This window comes from Pongo pygmaeus, chromosome 7 (genome assembly GCF_028885625.2).
Source record: "Pongo pygmaeus isolate AG05252 chromosome 7, NHGRI_mPonPyg2-v2.0_pri, whole genome shotgun sequence".
Classification (NCBI taxonomy): Eukaryota; Metazoa; Chordata; class Mammalia; order Primates; family Hominidae; genus Pongo; species Pongo pygmaeus.
Genome location: NC_072380.2, coordinates 63,564,438 through 63,589,968, shown reverse-complemented (window position 1 = coordinate 63,589,968; position 25,531 = coordinate 63,564,438). Strand labels below are relative to the sequence as shown.

Here is a 25,531-nt window from a genome sequence, read left to right as displayed (position 1 = left end):
CTCTTTTCAAGCCGACTGCAGTAGGTGAAGCCACTAAGGCATCCTCCTGTCTAAAAGTTTGTATGATATATTGTCCTAGGCAGGAACTTGAAGATGGCAGAATTGGTAACTGCCCCCCTCAGTACTCTTAGTCAGGGCTGGCGTCTAACTTCCCCTCTCTGATCAGCATGACAGCTCTCTTAACACAGAAAATGTGGTGACAAGTGTTTAAAATTTTGCCAAGAAGCGAAGATATCCTCCCCGCCCCCCAATACTTAAAATAAAAAGGATGAGAGAATGTTTGTGGGATATAGTAATTTAAGTTAAATTGAGGAGGTTGTGGATGCTTTGGCCAAGTATCAGTATCTGTTGTATTTTAGTTAATTTTATTGCTCAACTGCTGTCTTTATTTCAGTGGCTTGTGTGTAGTCTTTCTGGTTTTCAGGATTATATAAATCTGGGTCCGGTCAGGAAAGAGAAATCATGCAGTAATTTGAGCAGAGAATGTTTAGTGTAAAGGATTATTTACTGTAACCGAGCCAGTAGGAAGTACAGAGAGTGCTACAGGATATAGAAATAGATGTAAGAAACAGCCACTACTTACAGAACTACAATTGAGCACCCAAAGAAGAGGCCCATCCTAGGCTGAGATCAGGTCTTGTTGGAGAGGGTTCATCAATGGCTTATTGGATGGCAGAGAAGTTGATGGAATTTGCCAGAAATCTATCCTCTAGGATACCATAGAAAGATGTTCATAGAGAGGCATTTTGCTAGAGGCTGTGTTCTACAAAGTGTCCAAAAGAGAGTGCTGGGGAAAGCTGTCTATTGTCCTGCACTGCAGCATCCTCAAGCTGGGGAAGCCTGCCAAGCAGTGCACCAGGCCGGGAAGCAAAGTCCTTTCCCCTTGCAGTGTTTTCTCCAATGCTGTCTGCTGAACAGTACCTATCAGTTGGGATTGAGACAGTGGGTATTAAAAAGAATATTTTTTTGTGCCTAATCCCTGGTGGGATCAGGGCAGCATATTACTACACTAGGATTTTATTGAAGAACATACTTGTTACTTTATTCCCTTTTGCCATTCAGAAAGTTTTCTTCTAGGTAAAATGATGGTACATTCCTTTTGACTTAGAGGCCAATTCCTGCTTTTGTGTTTGGTTGTTCCCAGTCAGCTGATAGTGGCTATTTCCTGCTTGCTTCCTGTATTCTCTCATACTGAAATATAAAAATGGAGCCGTAGTCCTGGACCAAATATTTAGGCACTGCTTGTTTTTACTACACTGACTCAGATCAGTGGTTCTGTCTATAGCTTTAAGAGGTAGGTACACCTGGTTTATTTTAACAATATAAGGCTTTAACATTGTCTCAATCTCAACTGATAGGTAATGTTCAGCAGACAGCAACAGACCCAAAGAAGGCATTTTATCTCAGAAAATGTCACATTTTGTAGCTTTTATTTTAGGATGTATTGAAAAGAAACTCAAGACACGGAGCCACAAATTCTGTCAGTACGCCCTTGAACGAGTAGTTTTGTCTGGTGAATGACAGAGCGAACTAGATAATTTTATGATTTTCTTTATAATTATTTCTCTTGACCTGCTTTTCACAAATATCAAAGTGCCTATTTTTTTGGGTTTATTTGCACAAGAATATTTATGAACTATGTCTTTGTTTTTGTAAACGCAAATGGTTTTAAAGTTCTGGAATGAGGTTTTTAAATGTCAACAGTATAATACGACTGATTTTTTACTTGGCCTCATTTTGTTGCTTTTGTCACAGTAATTCAACTGCAGAGAATTCAGGTGCCAAAAAAAAGCTCTTGTAACCTTATGCTAGCTAGGTTTGTACATCAAGGGAATGATTTAGAAAATACACATACCTTGGTTGTTTTCAGTTTGACTTTCTGAACACGTTTTAAAAATATCTTGGGCATTTGCCAACCTTTGTGTACCTCCTTATACTTAATATTTATAAAATTGTGTAAAATATTTACTCTTTTGTGAGATTTACTGTGGTTTAATATTGCATTAATAATTAAGAAGAAAATCTGTTGAATTTCTTTCCTCTCCCTGTGTTTTTGTGTGTGTCCCTCTCTTAGTATCTATCTATGCATATATATACATTTTACTCTTAATAACAATCTCCCCACTTGTTAGCCTTAGGACACTGAAGTATGAACTCTTTCACCTTTAATGGGAACTGTGGCATCTGTACTACAGTCTTTGCTACTTAATTTAATTCAGGCCATGGAAAATTACAAGTTTAAATACTTTATAATCTGATGATAATACTTTTGGCTTCATAGGTTTTATTCCATCTAGCTATTATATTCCTTGTTGATTTGCTCTCATTTTGAACTCTGAAGCATTTACTTTACCTTTTTTGTCTGTTCTTTTTTTTTGAGTTGGAGTCTCACTCTTGCCCAGGCTGGAGTCCAGTGGCGCGATCTCAGCTCACTGCAAGCTCCGCCTCCTGGGTTCACGCCATTCTCCCGCCTCAGCTTCCTGAGTAGCTGGGACTACAGGCGCCTGCCACCACGCCTGGCTAATTTTTTTTTTTTTTTTTGTATTTTTAGTAAAGACGGGGTTTCATCATGTTAGCCAGTATGGTCTCTGTCTCCTGACCTTGTGATCCGCCTGCCTTGGCCTCCCAAAGTGCTGCGATTATAGGTGTGAGCCACTGCGCCCGGCCGTTTTTTATTTCTTTTTTTTTTTTTTAAGTATGATATTCATAACTAAATTGTAAGCTTTTAAAGACTTGGGTTTTCTCTCCAATGAAATATAATACCCCAAACAGGCTATGTTAATGTCCAGTGGAGTGTATAATTTGTCAAGTACATAGATATATGTCTTCTGTTCTTTTCATGACCTTAAATAACTGAGAAACTACACTCAGTTACTCATTAGCAGGGGTCTTGAATAGTATCTTTGTTATAAGGCATTCAACTAAGTGTCAGACGTAAACAAGAGACTAGCATATAGACCCTTACTTTGAAGAGGCCACAGTCAAGTGGGTGGGAAACCGGATAATCACTTTGTGGAGAGATGGTACAGAGATACACAGGCTCAGGGTGTTTGAGAGCTTTTGAAACAAGGTACAGTTATGAATTGAATGTTCATGTCCTCCTAAAAGTCATATGTTGAAACCCTGACCGCCCCCTACCCCATGCCCAATGCAGCTGTACTTGAATATGGGGCTTCCGAGGAAGTAATTAAGATCATAATGGTGAGGCCCTGATCCGATAGCGTCATTTTAAAAAGTGACACCAGAGAGCTCCCTCATGCTTTTTTGTGTGTACAAAGAAGAGGTCATGTGAGAACACAGCAAGATGGTGACCATCTGCAAGCCAGGAAGAGACGCCTAGAGGCCTTACCAGAAAGTGATTCTGCTAGCACTTTGATCTTGGACTTCTAGCTTGAGAAAATAAATTTGGGTTTTTTAAGCCACCCAGTCTATGGTACTTTGTTATGACAGCCTGAAAAGACTAAGGCTTATAAGTGTTTTGGGGTTGGACTTAGAGATTTCTAAGAGGAGGGGGACTCATTAGTGGCATCTTAGTGAACAGGGAGAACTTTCTAGGTAGAGACTTAATGCATATGCAAAAACATGGATGCTTGAAGAAGTGTATTGTGGTTACGGGAACTTCAGCAAAGGCTGTGGGAGGAGAGATGGCTGAAGGTGCCCCTGAAATAGTATTCAGGGCTCAGATTAGATAATGCACTTTTGAAATCGAAAAAAATGGAGCCCAGATATGAGCAAAGTTCTGTGGCTTTTGACTTACACCGAGGTTTTAAGCCCAGCTCTAAATTTTTTTCTTTGTAAAATGGGTATAATAAAACCTACCTGGAAGGTTTTTTTGAAGAATAATTAAAAGACAATTCTAAAACAGTTGGTTGAATGCCAGGCAACTACTAAGTGTAGTAATTATTAATTAAGGTGGACAAAATCAGATCTGTTGGGCTCCAAATGAAGGTTGAACTTACTGCACTCTGCCTGTCTGTAGATGTAAATATAGATGCTGTCATATTTGTAATATTCTTGTCAAATGGGATGGGATTAGGATGACAGTCTGGCAAATTGAAGTGTTTTGTCTTATGACCTGTTTTTCTGTGGAGGACGAAGAAGGACCCTTGTGGAGCCTGGTCTTGAGGGGTTGTTGGTTGTAGTAGTGGTAATGAATTTGCTGTGCGGGTGGGAGCCAGAGGTAAATAAACACAGAGATATTGCTGGGCATTATTGAAAATCCAGTTAAGCTTGAAGAATACAAATTTTTAGTGGCACCAACACAGGCACTGGATTTCTTTCTTAAGTAACACTTCACAATATAAAACAGTCCATGGAGAAGAGAGATTATTTGTTCCATGATGAGAAGTTTGCAAGATGAGTGAAGCAGCAAGTTAGAATGAAGGATTGAGAGTAATGAAGACTCAGTAAGTGAAGCCGTGTTCTTGGGGTTGATTTGGGAAGAAGATGAGAGTAGGTGTTAGCCAGTTGTATCCCATGGGCCAAACTTGGACTACCGTCTTTTTTTGTGTGGTCTGCAAACTAAGAATGGTGTTTACTTTCAAATGGTTGGAAGAATATTTTATGACATGAAAATGATACGACATTCCAATTTTAGTGTCCAGAAATAAAATTGTATTGGAACAAAGCCATAGTCTTTCACTTTTAAGTTGTCTATAGCTAATTTTGCCCTACAACAGTGGTGTTCAGTAGTTGGGACAGAAACTATTGCCTGCAAATCCTAAAATGTTTATTATCTGGCTTTTTCAGAAAAAGTTTGCTGATCCTTGGGGTAGACTAGTGACATTGACTGTAGTGGCAGACAACAAGCAAAGTAGACATAAAATCAGGTCAGAGAAAAAAGTAAGGATTCAGGTTGGACAATTGGGTGATATAAGTCCTCAGTTAAAGGTGTTAAAGGTGTCAAAGTCCTCAGTCCAAAGGTTCCTTTGGAGATTGAAAAGATTGTTCATGTACATTGAGGATGCCCCTGATTATGGTATGAGTTGGGGAGTAGAGAAGACTACAGTAGAGATGCTAGAGTTCCTAATAAAGGTTGAAGAGTTGATATTTCCTAAGGATAGGAAGTGGGGGATTATTATTAATATGTAAGAAAACATAGTAAGAAACGAAAATACAAAACATGTTTTCCTACACCTTTTTCAATAAGTTTTTTTTAAAAACATCATTATGAATCTTATAGGCCTAAAGTTGTCTTTCTAATTTTGCATTTTAATTGCCACTGAGGTTGGACATAATTTCATATTTACTGGTGGTTTAGTAATTCTTCTGGCAAATATCTGTTGTCTCCTCTGCCCCCCTCCCCCCCTTTTTTTTTCATTAAAAGGAGACAGGATCTTGCTGTGTTGCCCAGGCTGGAGTGCAGTGGTGCTATTGTAGCTCACTGTAACCTCAAACTCCCGGTCCCAAGGGATCCTCCTGCCTCAACCTCCTGAGTAGCTGGAACTTCAGGTACATGCCACCACTTTGCCTGGCTACTTTTTTTTTTTAAACTTCTTTTTTTTGGTGTTAGAGATGATGGTCTCACTATGTTGCCTAGGTTGGTTTCTAACTCCTGGCCTCAAGCAATCCCCCAGCCTTGGCATTCCAAGGTTCTGGGATTATAGGCATAAGCCACTGCACCTGGCCTTCGCCCTTTTATTAAAAAAATTAAAAATGTTTCTTTGTAAATAATTGTTATAAATTTGGATATCAACCCTTTGCCACATGTTGCAGTTTTCTCCCCCAGTTTGTTTTTTGTGTTTTGATGTTTTAGTGTGTGCTTTGCCAGATAGAATACATCATCTTTATCATTTTTACGTTTTGCCTGTGGCTTTTTAATTTAGAATGTCTTCTCTACCTGAAATGAGATACGTAGTTGTCTCTCTTTTTTATTGGTTATTTCATTTTGCTTTGGTTGCTCAGAGGCAGGTGTGTGACTGAGCTTTAATTGAGTAGAACCTGTTGACTTGTAAATTTTAAGTACTCAGTTTTCACATAGTTTCATTTTCCTATTAATCTTTGTTTTCCTTGACCTGATTTATATATGAATTCCTATAGCCCACCTCAGGTTCTTAAATGATAGTTTGATGGGACGATCATGAACATGAATATACTGACTTTAGTTTTAATTTACCGTTTTCTTTAAAGCTTTGTTGATTTGTTATAGTTTGTTCCTATAATTTGGTTTTGGCTTTTATAAGTTTCCTGTTACATTTCCAACTTTATTTTATTTTAGTCATGCCACTTTTTTCCAACTTAAACTGAGAATAACAATATGACATTCATTCCTAAGGTGATTTTTCTTTTTTTTTTTCCCCCTCAAGTGACAGATCTAGGAGTGAGTTTTAGGACATATATACTGTGAAGGAATTATCTTTGCTGATTGCTCAGTTCTTGCTTTTTTTCTTTTTTCTTTTGAGACACAGGGTCTTGCTCTGTCTCCCAGGCCAGACTACAGTGGCATGACCACGGCTCACTGCAGCCTCAACCTCCCAGGCTCAAGCAATCTTCCCATCTCAGAGTTCCGAGTCGCTGGGATCACAGGTGCACATTACCACACCTGGCTAATATTTTAAATGTTTTATAGAAATAGGGTCTCACTATTTTGCCAGGGCTGGTCTCGAACTCCTGGGCTCAAGCAGTCCTCACACCTTGGCCTCCCAAAGTGCTGGGATTATAGGCATGAGCCTTACTCATAGTTTTAAAAGTCAGATTGTCTTTCATCTGTTTCCTGTCTGCACAAAATAGCCTTCTCTTCGATTAATCTGCATATTCCCCTTAGGCTTTATTTGTTTTTGAGACAGGGTTTCACTCTGTCACCCAGGCTGGAGTATAGTGGTGTGATCACAGCTTGCTGCAGCCTTCACCACTTGGGCTCAAGGGATCGTCCTACCTCCATTTCCTGAGTAGCTGGGACTATAGTCACGAGCCACCATGCCTGGCTAATTTTTTAAATTTTTTGTAGAGATGAGGGTCTCAGTATGTTGCCCAGGCTGTTCTCAAACTCCTGGGCTCAAACAGTCCTCCTGCCTCAGCCTCCCAAAGTGCTGGGATTACAGGCATGAAGATCTTGCTTGCATTTTAACTCATAATTCATGTATTTATATAACTTCATTTTGAAATAGTTTCAAACTTACAGAAAAATTGTGAGAAATAGCACAAGGAACTTCTTCCTGTACACCAGGGGTGTCCAATCTTTGGACTTCCCCAGGCCACATTGGAAAAAGATTGTCATGGGCCACGCATAAAATATACTAATGCTAAGGATAGCTGATGAGCTAAAAAAAAAAAAAAAAAAAAACACCAAAAAAACAACAGAAACTCAAAAAAAAAATCTCATAAGATTTTAAGAAAGTTTACGAATTTCTGGTTGGCTGCATTCAAAGCCATCCTGGGCTGCATGTGACCCATGGGCTGTGGGTTGGACAAGCTTGCTATACACCCTTTGCTTAGATTCACAATGGCTTACATTCATGTATCTTTTTATTTTGATAGAATTTCAAGCTTGTAGAAGAACTGGCACAACAGTACAAGGAACTCCAATATACCCTTTGCTTAGATTCATTAGTTGCTTGCATTTTGATGCATTTGCTTTATTGCGCGCGTGCGCGCACACACACACACACACACACACACACACACTCTCTGTTTTCTGCACCATTTGGAGTAGTTTGGAGTAGAATTTTTTTTTTTTTTTTAACTTTAGTACATATTTTCCAAGAACAAGGATGTTTTCTTAGAGAAGCACAGTATAGTTATTAAAATCAGGAACTTTAATAATGATACAATGTCATTTATATATAACCTGTATTCATATTCTGCCACTTGTTTTCAATAATGTGTCCTGTAGGTATCTTTTTCCCCCTTAGTTTATGCTCTAGTCCAGGAATAATATCACTGATGTGATGAGTATCCATCTCAGGGCATATATCAGTAGGTGCATTGGTTTGGCCTGTAAAAAGTAAAGGTTCCTCTTCAAAGACTTTCCTCCCCATCTAATTAGGAATAAATAGTAGCTTCTCTTAAAAGCAAAATTAATTCAAAGACCTGTACTAACATTCTGAAATATCTGCTAGCCGTAATAAAAAAATTAATGTACTTTATGTTCTTAGCTCCCACAATTTAGCCTAAATATTTGCCCTAGCATGCTTATACTGAGTCCAAGCGAACATTAAGTCATAGCCTGTTCCTCTTCTTTATTTAAAAGCATTTTTACCTTTCTCAGCATTCTGCAAGTTACTTCTTCCTTCCTTTGTTCTCCTCTACCTTTGCCTCTTTTAAAAAGTTCTAAGTTACTATCCAATCAGGACAGATACAAAATGTAAGGTCCTGTTCCAGCGAATGAAAACCAGACAGAGCAGTAAAGTGACTGCATCAGGTTATAAATGACCCTGTCTCCTTTGTTCAGTGTACTCTCATGGCAAAACTGCTGGCGAGTGTACCCTTTCTACAAAAAGTAAAAAAATGACCTTGCTAAAAAAATTAAATTTATATTCAAATACTATTTCTTTACGGCACCAAGAAGCAAGCATTTCAAACAGGCCCAATGTTGGTGAAGTTAGTTTTGACTACTTCAGATGGCATTCATTGGGTTTCTCCGTTGTGAAGTTACTATTTTGTCCCTTTATTAATTGGTAATTTGTGGGGAGATACTTTGAGATTATGCAGATAATCCTGTTCCTCACCAAATTTTCACACACTGGTTTTAGCATCCACTGGTGTTTTTCTAACACCATTATTTCTTCTACATTTATTAGTTGCCATTCTACTGTGAGAGCTTTTCCTTCTCCCCCAACTTATTTGTTCATTCATCATTTAGGTATGGACTCTTTGATTCTCATTTTATTTTATGACTATTATCATCAGTCTCTATTGTTTAGATTCCCAAAATGTATTCAGTTTGGCCAACAGAAGACTCTTCAAGGTGGCTTCTTTATCTTTGACATCTCATTTTTTGAGGACTTCCATATTTTGTCTTAAGAAGGTGTTTCAGACTCATATTTTCCCTGCCTGAATTTTAGAGTCAGCCATTTTACCAAGGAACCCTAGTTTCTTTTCTTTGGCTAGGAGAACAGTATTTAGAAACCCAGCTCTGGGTACTAGATTTTCTAATGGTTACTGGTGGGTTTCTTAACATCTGCCTGTGTATTCTAGGCCTTCATAAGCAAGGAAAAATATGTATATGTGTGTATTTCTGCAGTTTTCTATTTTGTATATGTGTGTGTTTATGTATATGTTAAAACTCAAACTGTTGACTTCTCACTGACTCCTCCATTTCCATCCAACATCATAGGATATAGTCTAGGCCATACCCAGTCTTTCCATGCTTTGTTTTCCCTCAGAAACACCATGAAGCTGCTGAGATCTTGTTGAAAATTCGCACCTAAAATCAAAAGTATTTTATGTGTATTTAGTAACTGTACAAAAATCTCCCGGTTTTATCAACTCGACTAATGTTTCTTGAAATGGGAATATGTTTGTTTATGGAAGGATTAAGTAGTTTCTGTATTAAGTAATAGAAGCAACACCTATTGAGCATGTGGTAGGCATCAGGGACTATTGTAGACAGTTTATATGTATTACATCAGTAACGATATAATAGTGATAACACACACATGCATGTGTGCACACGCGCACACACACACACACACACACAGATTTTTGAGATGGTCGTGTTCTGTTACCCATGTTGGAGTGCAGTGGTGCAATCATAGCTCACTGCAGCCTTGAACTTCTGGGTACAAGTGATCCTTCTGTCTCGGCCTTCCAAGTAGCTGGGACTACAGGTATGTGCCACCATGCCTGGCTGATTTTTTAAATTTTTTTTGTAAAAATGAGGTCTCTCCATGTTGCCCACGCTGGTCTCAAACTCCAGTTGTCCTCCCTCCTTGGCCTCCCAGAGCGCTGAGATTATAGGCATGAGCCACTGGTCCAAACACCCACACTATATGATCCTTTACTTACATGTAATTTTTATTCATGTTGAAAAGAGCACTTTCTGTTAGACTATGACTCATAATGAACATACAACTTGATATGAAATTATGATTGGATATACTAATATTCATTCTACAAATGATCCTTCTAAGGGGTAGCAAGTGAGTTAAGTAAAATTAAATTATATTCCTACTGATATAAATCCTATTGAATTGTGACCAGTAGAATTTTACATTTGTTGAGTGTTATGACTTACCACCATAACCTGTGTGGATTTAGTCTAGATAATACTTACTAAATTGAATTATATAATATGTGTTTGGAGGTTGAAAATAATTCATGAAGTTTTTCTGTGAAGAGAGTGAATCCCTTAAGAATAAAAATAATAGGAAAACCTGACTTTGTTTTCTATAGTGGTTCACTTTTTGGTATTTTTTTCCTTAAAATGTTCTACAAGCTGTCGTAAGTTTCTGTCATATTAGTTGCTGTAAGTAACTGGAATATTGAAATAAAGAAATTATTTTTAAAAGAAGCATTATGTTTACTTAGTTTTAAGAAATACAAGCAAATGAATACATTAGATCTTTTTGGCCTTGTATTCCTATGTTCTAATATTTGATGTAGGTTTTCTCTTTTCTGAGAATATATAACTTGCAACTAACTTGTGTCATCTTGAACAAGGCAACTGCTGAGGCTCAGTTTCTTAATGAAATGGAGTGATGTCTTCTGCAGTTCTTACCGCATAAGAGAGCTCTTTAAGTTGAGTTTAGCTTCTGGAGTTATGGTCCCTGAATCCTCATACTTCTTATAGTTCCTGAGGCATAAACAAGTGATCAATTTTTGTTTATTGAATGAGGAAATCATCACATGAAATCTTTTTGTATAAAACACTTAAAAATTTAAATATCCAAATGCTAGGTAATGCTGTTGAGTAATTTTTTATTGAAAGCATTTTAAAGAGCATTTGAGAGCACTTGTTGAATTTAAAATACGAAGTGTATTTTGAAATACACTGTTAATAAAGGTAATTTTACTCACGCTGTTTGGCTGCTATTTACAGTTTGAAGACCAATTAATATGAAATAATTCTTTACGATTTTAAAGGTCTTCAGTTTTATGAATTTATTATAACCAAGTTGAAAGTAATTTTTAAACAGTTTATTGAAAATACAGTAACCATTTAAGAGACTGGTTTTCTGGAGCAAAGGCTATCTCTGGGACCTGAAATCATTCTTTGAAATTCTTTCCCTGGTGTGCCTGAGTCTTTCTTAACTTGCTGGTTCCATGTTGAAGAAGTTGTTAAATGCAGCCCTGGGGGTGGGGGGTGGGTGGAGGGGGGGGGGCGGGGGAAGTTCTGAACTGTAGTTTAAAAAGCTTTCACAAACATTTTGGTTACTCAATTTGGGTGGTGTTCTTTAAGTGAGTTTTATTGACTCGTGGAATCATTGATGACAGATTAATAATTTAAGGTTCAAGTCTGGCATTGCTATAAAGAAATACCTGAGCATTTGGCAGGCCAAGGTGGGCGGATCAGGTGAGGAGATCAAGACCATCTTGGCCAACATGGTGAAACCCCATCTCTACTAAAATACAAAAAATTAGCCGGGTATGGTGGTGCGTGCTACTTGGGAGGCTACTTGGGAGGCTGAGGCAGGTGAATAGCTTGAACCCGGGAGGCGGAGCTTGCAGTGAGCTGAGATGGCGCCACTGCACTCCACCCTGCTGACAGAGCAAGAGTCTGTCTCAAAAAAAAAAAAAAAAAAAAAAGAAATACCTGAGCCTGGGTAATTCTTAAAGAAAATAGGCTTGTTTGGCTCATGATTCTGCAGGCTTTACAGGAAGTGGGGTACTGACATCTGTTTGGCTTCTGGCGAGGCCTCAAGAAGCTTTACTCATGCTGGAAGGTGAATCAGGAACAAGCAGGTTACATGGCCAAAGCAGGAGCCAGAGACAGTAGGGAGAGGTGCCGTATACTTCTAAAATACGTATCTCAAGAGAACTCACTCCCTATCGTGAGGACAGCACCAAGACAGGAGAGATCCACTCCCACGATCCAATCACTGCCTGCAATTGGGGATTACAATTCAACATGGGATTTGGGTTGTGACAATATTGAAACTGTATCAATGACCCTCCCAGCACTTTAGAGCCTATACCATTACTATGATTTGATGATGACAGTACATTTTCAAGAATTGATTAAGCTTTCTCTGGTTCATTCAGAAAAGTAGGGATATAATAATTTGCTCCAGTATATGAAATTAAACTATAGTATCATTTTTTAAGTGTGCATTTCTCAGGGGTCTCAGACTTTTTTTGTCGTGGTTTCTTCTTACAATATTTTTAGTAGTGCATAAGATTTATGAATAAGATTGAAATATCCCTTTATTGTATGGGAAATCCAGAACAAGTAATTTACTCTTTCTCAGTTTGTTTTTATTTTTATGGTGCAGGTAATACTTTGCATCCTGCCTCTATTCCTATGGTACTTAAGAAATTGTATGAATTGATGTTAAAGTGCTTTGAAAACTTATGGATAATACTTTAGCTATTTTGTTTTATATAGCTTTTACTTGTGTTGATCTGTAGATAAAATTAGCATTTTGGACTTTGGAAAGATGCCATTTTATAAGTCCAAAAACTTTGTAGTTAACCTATGTATGTCTTTGTAAATAAGTAAATATGCTTGGATTTTTTGAAAGTTCTTAAAGGAGTCATTGAGATAATTTGAATTAATGACTTTATTTTGCAGGTGAAAAAACCAAAGCCAGAAAAGATAATGACTTAAAATCATATAGTGTGACAAGGCCAGTTTTGCATTCCACAGTACATTAATATATGGAAAGAGTATATTTGATATGAGCTCATGTTTTGGTTTATTTTATGGTATATTCATGGAAGGGAACAGATACAGATCATCTGAAGTGATGAGTAGTCCCCAGTTGTGCATTTTTGCTTTGGAATATTCTTATATTCGAATATTGTTCTTTATAAATTCATAGCTTTTCAAATAAAATAAGCCCCACTATGAAATCCTGACCCAGGAGGGCTGAAAATGTGTGTGTGTTTTTTTTTCAATCATGCTTCCCTGTTGATCTTAGTACATCCTAAGAACTATTGCCAGTTAATGAACATATTTTTGTTTATAGACTTTTCCTGAGTTAGAGGAGGTGAACAGCTTGTTTTAAAGGTTTTTCTAGGCTGCAGCTCCCATAAGGATATATATTTTAAAAAGTGTTAAGGATGGTTAGTGTAGCACTTCTGTTTCTTGAAAAATCCAGGTAATACTAAGCAGTCAGTAATCCTTAAATATGAGGCCATTATTCCCTGAGGATTAATTTTGTTAGCTGAAAGATATGTGGATCTTTGCATGTAGAGGGTGTTGGTAATAGGCAGTTGTGTTTAGGGAGATACGTGTGGTAATATAGGTTTGAAAATGTCTTGTGTTGAGTAAAAGGGAGAGGAGGAAAGGCTTTGGGGATCCACAAAGTCCTATAACTTTCAAAATAATAAAATTTCAGCTAGATGAGCCTCATATCTTGTCCTTTAAAGTTTTATATATTACTTTATCACTTCAAATATTATACGCTAAAACTGTCATAGAACTACCATCTACTGTTGCTCTATCTTGGAGTTCACACTGTTTCCAAGCCAAGTGGAATATGAAAATTAAAAGGATGTGGAGGAAGTTGGAAGCTACATCTGTGAATATAGGCATCTTAAAACTCACCATGTATCAAAATGTGCAATGTGGATGTTTCCAAGAGAGCTTCTTTTTAAAAAATTATTTGTAGTATTGAATTGGAGGGGTAGGGGAAGAAAGATAGTCAAGAGAATATAGAAGAAAACATATACTTCATGTACTTCAACTTTGCTGTAGCCGTTGGAAACATTGAAATTTGAAAGGACTTTCCAAAGTAGAAAACTATAACTTTCATGTGTTTTACACTTAGTCAACAGTTGTTTCTTAGATGTTCGCTAAGACCATGCAACTGTGATAAATATATGAAATATAAGATGTTATTTTTCTCTTCAGTGAGTTTACAGTCTAGACAGAAAAGATAGGTGGAACCAAAGAAAACTTTACAAGACAATTTTTGCCAAATTATGTAATGAATGCTCTATTAGAGGAAGAAGTATTAGCCAGGGCAAAAGTTAGCTAGTGAGATGGAATTAAACCAAAGAGTTTTGGTATCTGACTGCTGTCTTAGCCAAGGTAAGCTCATCCTTCCTTCTGAGAGTCCCTGTGAGCACGGAAGGGCAGCTACTCTTAATTTAAGCCCTTCAGCACAGTTGATGGCCTAGAGCATGGCAGAAGATAACTGTGTTGTCTTTTCTTCGCTTTAACTTCTCTCTTTCAGTCAACTTATGTGTGAATGTAAATATTCTTCCACAGACTTCTGTATGTACTGTCCTTGGCTGTTTTTCTTTTAGACACCTCTCACTTCAGGATTTCCATTTCCACTCTTCAGTTCCTCTTTAAGGAGGTCAGTAGGCAATAGCTTTGCTAGATTTGAGAAGCAGTGTTTTTTTGTTTTCCCTTTCCAGTCTTCTGTGCTTAAAAATGAGAGTTTAGAATGTGCGCTTTCTGTCACAGAAATGAAAGAAAGTTGGTATTATTGGACCAGCTATATGTTAGAAACTTTATATTCAGTGTACTTTTTAATCATCACAAATTTATGATGTAATTATTTTCATTTTATAGATAAGGAAAGTGGAGATCTCATTAAGTGATTTGCCTGAGGCTGCAAGACCAATAAATGACATCAGATGCTCACCCCGGCCCGCTCCCTGCTGCTTCATTCTTCCTTTGAAGTTGAGAGTACTAAAAGGAAAAAGAAAAAATGGGAGATTGTAAGAGACAGCTGAATTGAACATCTTTTCAGCTAAAAGTTAATGAAAAGTTTAGTTTTGAATTATGCATCAGGAGCCTCTGAGCAAATTGATCTGTGTCAGAGGGTTTCATAGCTTCACAGACTGGATTTGAGTAGTGTTTCAGTTATTCAAGGGCTGTGAGCTTCTCATATGATCTTGTGACTCTTCATAGAAGTATGGTAAAGAACTAGAGCACAGTGCTAGGTATGTAGTAGGCACATAGGAAATTGCTGCTATATGTTATCACTACTTAAACAAAATTTAAGATTTGTATTCATCATTGAATACAGAGTAAAGTGGATGTTCTTTGCAGCTTTTGGCAAGTGAGTAGTGAACCTTAGTTTAGCCATTTATTTTCTTTAATAATTCTTTATTTATATTTCATCATATCTCTTTATCAGTCCCATCACTGAGAAAAATTTTTTCCCTATATAGTTGCCTCTGCACTTAAAGCAGGCTTGGTCCATGAATCCCATGACAAGAGCTTTGAGGACATGAGGAGCATTCTTTGTTCATGGCCACAATTAGTGTGTTTTCGTTTGGATCACTGGTGAGTAAGCTTCCCTCTAGAGCTGGGTGAGCGTAGTCCTCAGTTTTTCAGAGAAAGGAGCAGCAAGGAGCAGTTGACTGCTTCCCTCTGGGTGCTAGGAGGAAAGGAAAGTGAGTCAGCATTCATTTTGTTCTCCTCCCACCTTGCAACATCTGCCTGCCATTGGTCTGCTTCCTACCTCCTTTAACTTGTCAGTGCTTAATCCTCCATAAGGCATCCTTAAACTGCCTAAGAGACACCATAATATTGTATGGGGCCTTTGACAGTTCTTTCCTAAATAGATTTAAGTCACAATTCTAAATTTTGGAATAATAGCAAGAAATGTTTGGAACACTTTGCAAATAGTTTCAGGTGTGCATATGTGAATGTACCGTTTATTTTCTGTGCAGCCCTTACCCAACACACAGCAGAGAGAAAAATACCAAGGAGTGAAATTGTGTTTTATGAGTAAACATGATGACTTCCTTCTCAAACAGACATAACTATGTAACTGCTTAAGTTGTTCAGCCTTTTATTCTGTTCTTCCACTTGATCTTTTTCTATATTTACCTTTTTCGTCTTTCTCTCAAATTCCTTATTTTGCTTTTATTGTTTAGTGCAGGACTTGAACACTCCTAAAATTGTTTCTTCTTTGTGGAAAAGAAAATGGCAGGAGTGAGGCAGTAAAAATTGTGACCGAAGTAACAGAAGTGCCAAGGCATGGACAGCAGCCATTACTAGATAACTAAAACTTGATTATATTGAATTACAGATTGACCAGTGCTGAAATAGCATGGAAATTAGAGCTCTGAGGGACCTTAGGAGCTGCAGAATATAGCCTTTTTATTTCACAGGTGAGGAAACGACATTTTGGGGATTTGGCCGGATCAATACAGCAAATTTATCTGTGGAACCATGGCTACACCTTGGTCTCTTGACTTGTATTTGACTTTTCCATGATTGAAATGAGATTATCTTAGAAGTAACAAATGGCAGACACTGATGACCTAATGCTGCACAGGGTTTTTATTAGTGTTTATTTTACTTTCATAAAAAAATTGTACATTTCAAGTTAGGATTATTATTGAATTATCACAGTATTCACTACAGACTTCAGTTTACGAGCTTCTCAAGTGTACATCAATTATAATCAATTCTAATATTGATTATATTGATTAATCATAGTCTAACATTGGGGGAATTGGTTACATCCTGCTGTATCCGTGTGGTAGAATATCATACTTCTGGATTTGGAAAGAATGTCTCATGGTATTAGGAAATGCTTAAGTTTTATTAAGTGAAAGTCCTGAACAATATATACAGTATAATACCAGTCATATGTTTAAAAAAACGAAGTATATGGTTGCTTAAAAGTTAGTAATGACAGTGGTTCTTTGAATGCTAGCATTATGAAAATTTTAATTTTACTTTATTTTCATGTTTTCTGCAAAGGCACATTATCATCAAATCAGTGAGTATAATAAAAACGTAATTTATAATTCAGTTTCCACATTCAGCAATAATGTATGTGGTAAGCAGAGCTGTATCTGTGAAACTCTTTGGTGTGGTTTAAGTTATTATTTATGTAATAATCTTCTCTTTCTGTATCTTTATTTTTCTGCCCTAGACTGTCTTATTAAATGTATTTTTATTCCCTAGGAAATTTTCCATATGGCTTTATTATACTTTATCTGTGCTCTCTCTATAACCCCTTTAATTTTACCTTTACTTGCCAATTTTATTCAAATAATACATGTAACACAATTTGTAAAGATACCGCAAGCCTTGATGCCAAAGCATAGCAGTCCCTGGCTTCACCTGTTTTCACCCCCAGGCTCACATTCCAGAAGGAACTTAACACATATAGCCATTTTGTAGGGTATTTAACGTACACATTGCTAACTTAAGATGCTGCTTTTCCTTTTTATTCATTACTTTTGGACAGATTTACTTTCTGTCATCATAGATGAGGTTTTAGCTCCCATGCCCCTCTTTTCCTCTTCTCTCTCACTCAGTGTGGTTAAACGAGTATTAAAACTAAATAAGGAATTATGTTTATAGTATTTTGACTATGTAAACAGTGTGTCATTCTCCCACACCCCCCCACACCAAGTAATACAATTCTCTTTATAGTTTTGGTTTTTCCTTAAAATCCTATTTAATCTTTAGCAAAGAATAATTGTATATTTATGGGGTGCAATATGATGTTTCAATATATGTTTACAGTGTGGAATGATTAAATCAGGCCAGTTAAAAAATGTGCTTCTCAAAGCTATCATTTTGTATGGTGAAAACATCCACAATTTATAGTTTCAGCAATTTTGAGAAAACATAGTGCATTATGATTTATTATAGTCACCATTCTGTAAAGATTACTAAAGCATATTTCTCCTGTCTAGCAGAAACTTTGTGCCCTTTGATCAGCATTTCTCCTTTCCCCCATCTACCCTCCTGCCCCAGCCTCTGGTAATCATCATTCTATGCTCTACTTTCATAAGTTCAACCATTTTAGGTTCCACATGAGTGAGCTCATGTAGTGTTTGTCTTTCCATGCCTGTCTTATGTCTTAGTATGTCTTATGACTTAGTATAATGTCTTCCAGGTTCATACATGTTATTGCAAATGACAGAATTACCCTTCTTTTAAAGGCTGAATAGTAATCCATTTATATATATATAAATGGATTTTATATATATATATAATGTAAGTCTATATTTACCTTTTTCTTCTTTCTCTCAAATTCCTGTACACACACACACACACACACACACACCATTTTCTTTACCCATTCCTCTGATGATGGACACCTAGCGTGCTTACATATCTTGGCTATTGTGAATAATGCTGCAGTGAACATGGGAATGCAGATATATCTTTGACATACTAACTTCAATCTTTTTGGATATAGACTCAGAAGTGGGATTACTGACTGGATCATAAGATAATTCTGATTTTAGTTTTCTGAGGAGCCATACTATTTTTCATAAAGCTGTATTAATTTTCATTTCCACCAGCAGTTCACAAGGGTTCTCTTTTCTCTACAACCTTGCCAATACTTGTTATCTTTTGTCTTTTTGATAATAGCCATTCTGACAGGTGTAAAGTGATAACTCATTGTGGGTTTTAATTTGCATTTCTGCGATGACCATTTTTTTGTATGTGTTGGCTGTTTATATGTCTTTTGATAATTGTTTACTAGGTCTTTTGTTTGTTTTTTGATTGGCATATTTGTTTTCTTGCTCTTCAGTTGAGTTCATTTTATATTTTGGATCTTAATCCCTTATCAGATGTATGGTTTGCAATCCCTTATCAGATGTGTGGGTTGCAATCCTTTATTGGATGTATGGATGTATGGTTTGCAGTTTTTTTTTTGTTTTTTTTTGTTTTTTTTACAATATATGTTATCACTTCACTTTACTGCTTGTAAACAATTAGTAAAGCTTTACTGTACAGAAGCTTTCTAGTTAGATACAGTCTCATTTGTTTATTTTTGCTTTTGTTGCCTGTGCTTTTGGGATCATATGCAAGAAATCTTTGCCTAGACTAATGTAATGGAGCATTTCCCCTATGTTTTCTTCTAATAGTTACACAGTTTCAGGTCTTATATTTAAATCTTTAATCTGTTTTGAGTTGATTTTTGTATATGGTGTGAGATAAGGATTCAATTTCATTCTTCTGCTTGTGGATATCCAGTTTTCCCAGCAACACTTATTGAAGAGACTGTACTTTCTTAATTGTGTGTTCTTGGTATCCTTGTTGAAAATTAATTGACCATAAATATGTGAAGTTTATTTCTGGTCTCTCCATCTACTTTGATTGGTCATTGTGTCTGTTTTTATGTCAGTACCATGCTGCTTTGATTACTATAGCTTTGTAATAGATTTTGAAGTCAGATAATGTGAGGCCTCTAGTTTTCTTCTTTTTGCCTGTATGATTCCTCACAAATTTTAGGATTGTTTCCTATTTTTGTGAAAATTGTCATTGGAATTTTAATACAGATTATGTTGAATCTGTAAACCACTGTTGGTAGTACAGACATTTTAACTATTATTTCTGTGAGTCCATGAATATGGAATACCTTTCCATTTATTTGTGTTGTCTGCAATTTTTTTCAATATTTAATAGTGTTTAGTATACAAATCTTTCACCTCCTGGGTTAAAGTTTACTTTTAGGTATTTTTTTTTTGATGTTGTTGTAAATGGGATTGATTTCTTAATTATTTTTTCAGATCATTTGTTGTTAGTGTAAAGAAATGCTACTGACTTTTGTGTGTTGATTTTGTACCCTGCAATTTTACTGATTTGCTTAGCAGTTCTAATAGTTTTTTGGTGGGTCTTTACAGTTTTCTGCATGTAAGATTATATTACCAATTAACATAGGCATTTTCAATTTTTGCTTTCCTATTTAGATGCCCTTAATTTTTTTTTCTTGTCTAATGGTTCCAGCTAGAATTTTGTTCTGTGTTGAATAGAAGTAGTAAGAATAGAAATCCTTATTCCTGATCGTGGAAAACCTTTCATCTTTTCATCATTGAGTGTGTTTGTTGTGGGAGTTTCATAATAGCCTTTATTATGTTGAGGTATCTTCCCTCTATGTCTAATTTATTGAGAGTTTTTATTATGAAAGGATATTGAATTTTTGTTAACTGCTTTTTCTGCATCTATTGAAATGATCATAGGGTTTTTGTCCTCATTCTGTTAATATGGTACATCCATCACATTATTGATTTGTGTATATTCAACAATCCTTGTATTCCAGGGATCAGTCTCACTTGGTGGTGAGTGATCCTTTTAATGTTCTGTTGAATTTGGTTTGCTAGTATTTTGTTAAGGATTTTTGCAGATATGTTCATCGGGGATATTAGCCTGTTATTTTCTTTTCTTGTAGTGTCCTTATCTAGCTTCAGTATCAGAGCAATACTGGCCTTGTAAGTGGAATTTGTAGGTATTCTCTTCACTTTGATTTTTTGGAAAGATTTGAGAAGGAATTGGTATTAGTTCTTTAAATGTTTGGCGTAATTCCACCTTGAGGCATCTGGTGCTGAGCTTTTCTTTGATGGGAGATTTCTTAATTATTGATTCAGTCTTCTTGTTATTGGTCTGTTCAGATTTTCTGTTCCTTCTTGATTTAACTTGGGTAGGTTGTACATTTCCATGAATTTATTCCAGGTTATCCAATCTGTTGGTGGATAATTGTTCATAGTCTCTTATGACCCTTTGTACTTCTGTGATATCTTCTGAGTTGTGGTATCTCCTCTTTCATTTCTGACTTTATTGTTAGAGCTTTCTTTTTTTCTTAGTTTGCTAAAGGTTTTTGATTTTGTTTATCTTTTTAAAGAACCAACTCTTAGTTTCACTGATCTTCTCTGTTTTCTTTCTGTTCTCTATTTTATCTATTTCTGTTCTGAAACCTATTTCATTCTTTCTGCTAATTGGGGTTTAACCGGTTCTTTTTTCTCTAGTTTCTTGAATTTATTTGAAATCTTTACTCTCTTGATACAGGCATTTATTGCTGTAAACTTCCCTTTTAGAACTGCTTTTGGTGCATCTCATAAGTTATGGTATGTTATGTTTCCATTTTCATTTGTCTCAAGATATCTTTATTTTCTTTAAATTTCTTTGACCAATTGGTTTTTCAGGAGCATATTGTTTATTTCTGTGTGTTTGTGAATGTCCCAAAAGGCCTCCTGTTACTGGTTTCTGGTTTCATTCCATTACGAGTAGAAAAGATATTTGGTATAATTTCAGTCTTAAATTCATAGAGACTTATTTTGTAGACAAACATATAATATATCTTGGGGAATACTCATTTCAGTTGCTGTTGGGTAGAATGTTCTATATGTCTTTCAGGTCCATTTGGTTTAAAGCGTTGTTCAAGTCCACTGTTTCTGTCTGGATGATATGTCCATTGTTGAACATGAAGTTTGAAGTCCTCTGCCATTATTGTATTTCAGTCAGTCTCATCCTTCAGATCTATTAATATTTGCTTTATATGTTTAGGTGCTCCAATATTGACTGCATATATATTTAAAATTGTTCTGTTCTCTTGAACAGGACATAAAATAATGTCCTTCTTTGCTTCTTTGTCTCTTTTTACAGTTTTTGACCTAAAGTCTATTTTGTCTGATGGAAGTATAGTCATCCCTGCTCTCTTTTGGTTATCATTTTTCATCACTTTATTCTCAATCTGTGTGTGTCCTAAGGCTAAAGCGAGTCTTTCATAGGCAGCATATTGTTGGATCTTGCTTTTCTAATCCATTCAGTCATTGTTTTTAAAAATCATTTGATTGGATAATTTTTTTTTTTTTTTTTTTGAGAGGGAATCTGACTGTCGCCCAGACTGGAGTGCAGTGGTGCAAACTCAGCTCACTGCAATCTCTGCCTCCCAAGTTCAAGCAAATCTCCTGACTCAGCTTCCCGAGTAGCTGGGACTACAGCTGTGTGCCACCACACCCAACTAAATTTTTTTTTGTATTTTTAGTAGAGACAGGGTTTCACCATGTTGGCCAAGCTGGTCTTGAGCTCCTGACCTCAAGTGATCTGCTCGCCTCGACCTCCCAAAGTGCTGGGATTACAGGCGTGAGCCACCACATCTGGCTAATTTTTGTATTTTTAATAGAGACAGAATTTCGCCATGCTGGCCAGGCTGGTCTTGAACTCCTGGCCTCAGGTGATCCCCCCATCCACCTTGACTTCCCAAAGTGCTGGCATTACAGGCGTGAGCCACCGCCCCTGGCCTGGGTTATAGTAATTTTTAATGAGCTACAAAAACACTCAGTACAGTGTCTGTCAGTAAATGGTGGTAGTTCTTATTTATTTCATTCTTCTTCTTGCCTTTTTCTCACCAGAAATGTGAGCTATGTAGTAAAGACCATATTTGATTGATTGTTTTGCTATGATAATGTTTTTGCTATGATAATTTTGAATTGAATGGAATTCAGAAGGACCTAAGGAGAGGCAGATCTTCTTCTTAAGCCCTAGAGCCCACTCAAAGGGAATAATTTTTTAGTAAATTGTGGCATTTACGGTACAGCAATTTGCCAAATATCTTTGTAGTCAGAATTATTCTTATGAAATCCTTAGGCAAATGCCACACTGGATACTGACAGAGACTATCTCCTAGTGTAATATAACCATTTTTTCTTTCACCTTAGGAAGAGATTCACTCTGAGTGCCAGATGAAAAAGTTGACTTGTGCTAAAGGCCATGTTATTAAAAAAAAAAAAAAAAAAGTATTGAAATGCTACAATTAGACTCAGCAAGTTGAGATGCCACAGCTAAGACCTGTTGAAGGAATAGTGAATTGACATCTCCTATTGCACTGCATTCTACAAAATATATTCATTGAGGAGAAGGGTGCTGTAAGCCCTTGTACTTATGAATTTTTGAGGACTGAAGGTGCTAGAGCCAGGCAACTTCCTATAAGTGAGTTTGAATGAATTAAATATGAATTCACAGTATTTCCTCTACTCCAAAAGTTCTTAAGGCAATTGTAGGAAAAGACAAAGTGGACACAGACAAAGACAATATGATAGGCTCTGTTAGGGGAGCTGCCTCAGTGGTGCCAGGGGCCTGAGGACCCTGGGGATACTTGAGACCCTAATTGGTATACTTCTCTATGGTCAAGAGTTGGAGTACAGCCTTGCCAGAGTTAACTGTCATAACTCTTGTTACTGGCCATGGGTATTTCATTTCACACTTTCTCCTCTACTGATTTATTAATTCAGAAATTGATATATTAACTTACTAGCTATAGTTGAATAAAGCTTAAATTGTATATTCAGTGTTATGTTTTGAAATTTTTTTAGTTTTCTCAAATTGCACTTACATTTCCATTCAGATGCTGAGTTTAATCTGTTGAAGTTCAGTGTGTGTATGTGTGTGTATGTGTATAAAACATGTTCTAGTGCTTGGACTATTGAAGTTATTAATAAAATTTGTGGTTTCTGTCACAACAAGGTTTACTAAACAAAACAATCAGCACACAAGCGCATTAATAAACATGAGTGTGGGGTTTGTTTATTTTGCATTTTATGTTCAGTGTTTCGAGTAATATGTTATTCTGTGTGTTAATGTTTTAAATTTATGTAGTGCATTTTTGAATTGTGGTTTTTAAGTTCAGGAATTTAAAATCAACTAATTTTTAAAATTAATCTATACTATACTGTACTATACTATACTATACTATACTGTACTATAAAGAAGCCAGTGTGGCTCAGTGATTAAGAGCATGGAGGTCGGGCACGGTGGCTTACGCCTGTTATCCCAGCACTTTGTGAGGCCAGGGCGGACGGATCTCTTGAGCTCAGGAGTTTGAGACTAGTTTGGGCAACATGGTGAAACCCTGTCTCTACAAAAAAATACAAAAATTAGCTGAGCGTGTTGGCATGCACCTGTAATCTTAGCTACTTGGGAGGCTGAGGTGGGAGGATTACTTGAGCCCGGGAGGGGATGAGCCAAGATCATGCCACTGTACTCCAGCCTGGGTGACAGAGTGAGACCCTATCTTAAAAAAAACAAAAAACAAAACAAACAAAAAAAAAACCAACATGGTTTCTGACTCTAAAGACCTAAGACCAAGTCTTGACACTGTCACTTTGCAGAGCAGCACTGTCCAGTATGGTAGCCACTAGCTACAAGTAGCTATTAAACACTTAAAATACAGGTAGGTTGACCAATGGAATTTTAAATTGTATTTAATTTTTATTAATTTAGATCTAGGTAGCCATGTGTGACTAGTGGCCACCATAATGGGCTTCACGGTACTAGGTGACTTACTTGACTTCTGTGTTCCGGTTTTCCCATCTGTACAGATGAGATCATATAAGTTACCTTTTGTGGTTACTATATGAATTAAATAAAATAATATCGTTAAGAAGGAGTTTAACACTATGCTGGAGCAGAATATTTCCGTGAGAAATGGTAGTTAATTATAATGACATACATTTAATAAACAAGTTATTTTGCTTTTGAGCATTAATTTAAACCTGTTTATTTTTGTTCTTCCCTTCCAGGATTAATTTATTTTTGGAAATCAAGTGCAATATTGGAAGCCATTTCTACTAATTTTATTTCATTTTTAAATTTATGATTTGATTTGAATACTATCATGGGAGGAGCTGTGAGTGCTGGGGAAGATAATGATGACTTAATTGATAATTTAAAAGAAGCTCAGTATATTCGTACTGAAAGAGTGGAGCAAGCCTTCAGAGCGATTGATCGTGGAGATTACTATTTGGAAGGCTACAGAGACAATGCTTACAAAGACTTAGCCTGGAAGCATGGAAACATCCACTTGTCAGCACCTTGCATTTATTCTGAAGTTATGGAAGCATTGAAACTTCAACCAGGATTGTCTTTTCTTAACCTGGGAAGTGGAACCGGATATTTAAGTACAATGGTGGGCTTAATTTTAGGTAATTTTATTTTTGTAAAATTCTATTTTAAAAAATAAGCCATTTTGTATTATGGTTTATGATTTATAGGAGTTGTAACTTTCTGTACAGTATGTTTGGATGTATATACTCAATGTAGGTATCTTCCTTACTTAGATGTGAAAACACAAAGCAGTAGTAATCTCTTTTCATTCCCAGTCCTTACCTCAACTTACAGTAGCTCTGGGAACTAACTGTTCTCTGTTAGTCATTGTCTGTACTTAAAGTCAAGCGCTGGTAGGCAGGAAACTCAAGAGTAATATTTAATCCATTTCAGGTAGAGTGTTCTGTCTTCTGGCATATAAAGTTTGATAGTTATCTAAGAGCATTGTGCCAGGTTTTTGTTAAGAGAGACAGGAGAATGTGGGATATATAAGATGTGGCACTGTTAGGGTAAAGCAAGGAATTGGAGAAAAATAGAGAAGAAAGAAGTATATGTTCATTAAGCTTTCAGCATACTTAATGAGTGTTTGCTCTGCCAAGCATTGTTCCTGACATGTGCATATGCCAATGATCAAAAGGGACTAAGATTTCTGCCCTCAAAGAACTTACTGGGTGTTAAATGCTAGGTATTGTTTAAAGTAGTGTGTGTGTATTAACTCATTCAATGTTCCTAATACTCTTTTGAAGTACAGACTATTATTAATCCTTTTATATGGGCAAGTAAACGAAGGCACAGGGAGGTTAAATAACTTGCCTGAAAGTCACATATCTAGGAAGTGAGAACTGGATAATATGGAATATAGGTGGAAGACGCATGGGTGGAGGAAAATCT

General features: G+C 36.5%; 1 protein-coding gene across 7 annotated transcripts in view; it reads left to right on the top strand.

Annotated features, from left to right (window-relative positions):
• Window positions 1-25,531, top strand: part of PCMTD1 (protein-L-isoaspartate (D-aspartate) O-methyltransferase domain containing 1) — an 82,012-nt gene that overhangs the window by 14,266 nt on the left and 42,215 nt on the right. For 3 of the 7 annotated variants that reach the window (XR_008504071.2, XM_054497851.2, XM_063668771.1), the window contains exon 2: window positions 24,337-24,738. The exons of 2 other annotated variants lie outside the window; for them this stretch is intronic. Coding sequence is in view for 4 of the 5 variants with exons in the window: in XM_054497851.2 (XP_054353826.1) it covers window positions 24,432-24,738 (307 nt within the window). In the remaining variant the exon portion in view is untranslated. Of the gene's footprint in view, window positions 1-16,094; window positions 16,177-24,336; window positions 24,739-25,531 lie in introns of all 7 variants that reach the window. 2 more of the 7 variants (XM_063668769.1, XM_063668770.1) reach the window with 1 other exon arrangement.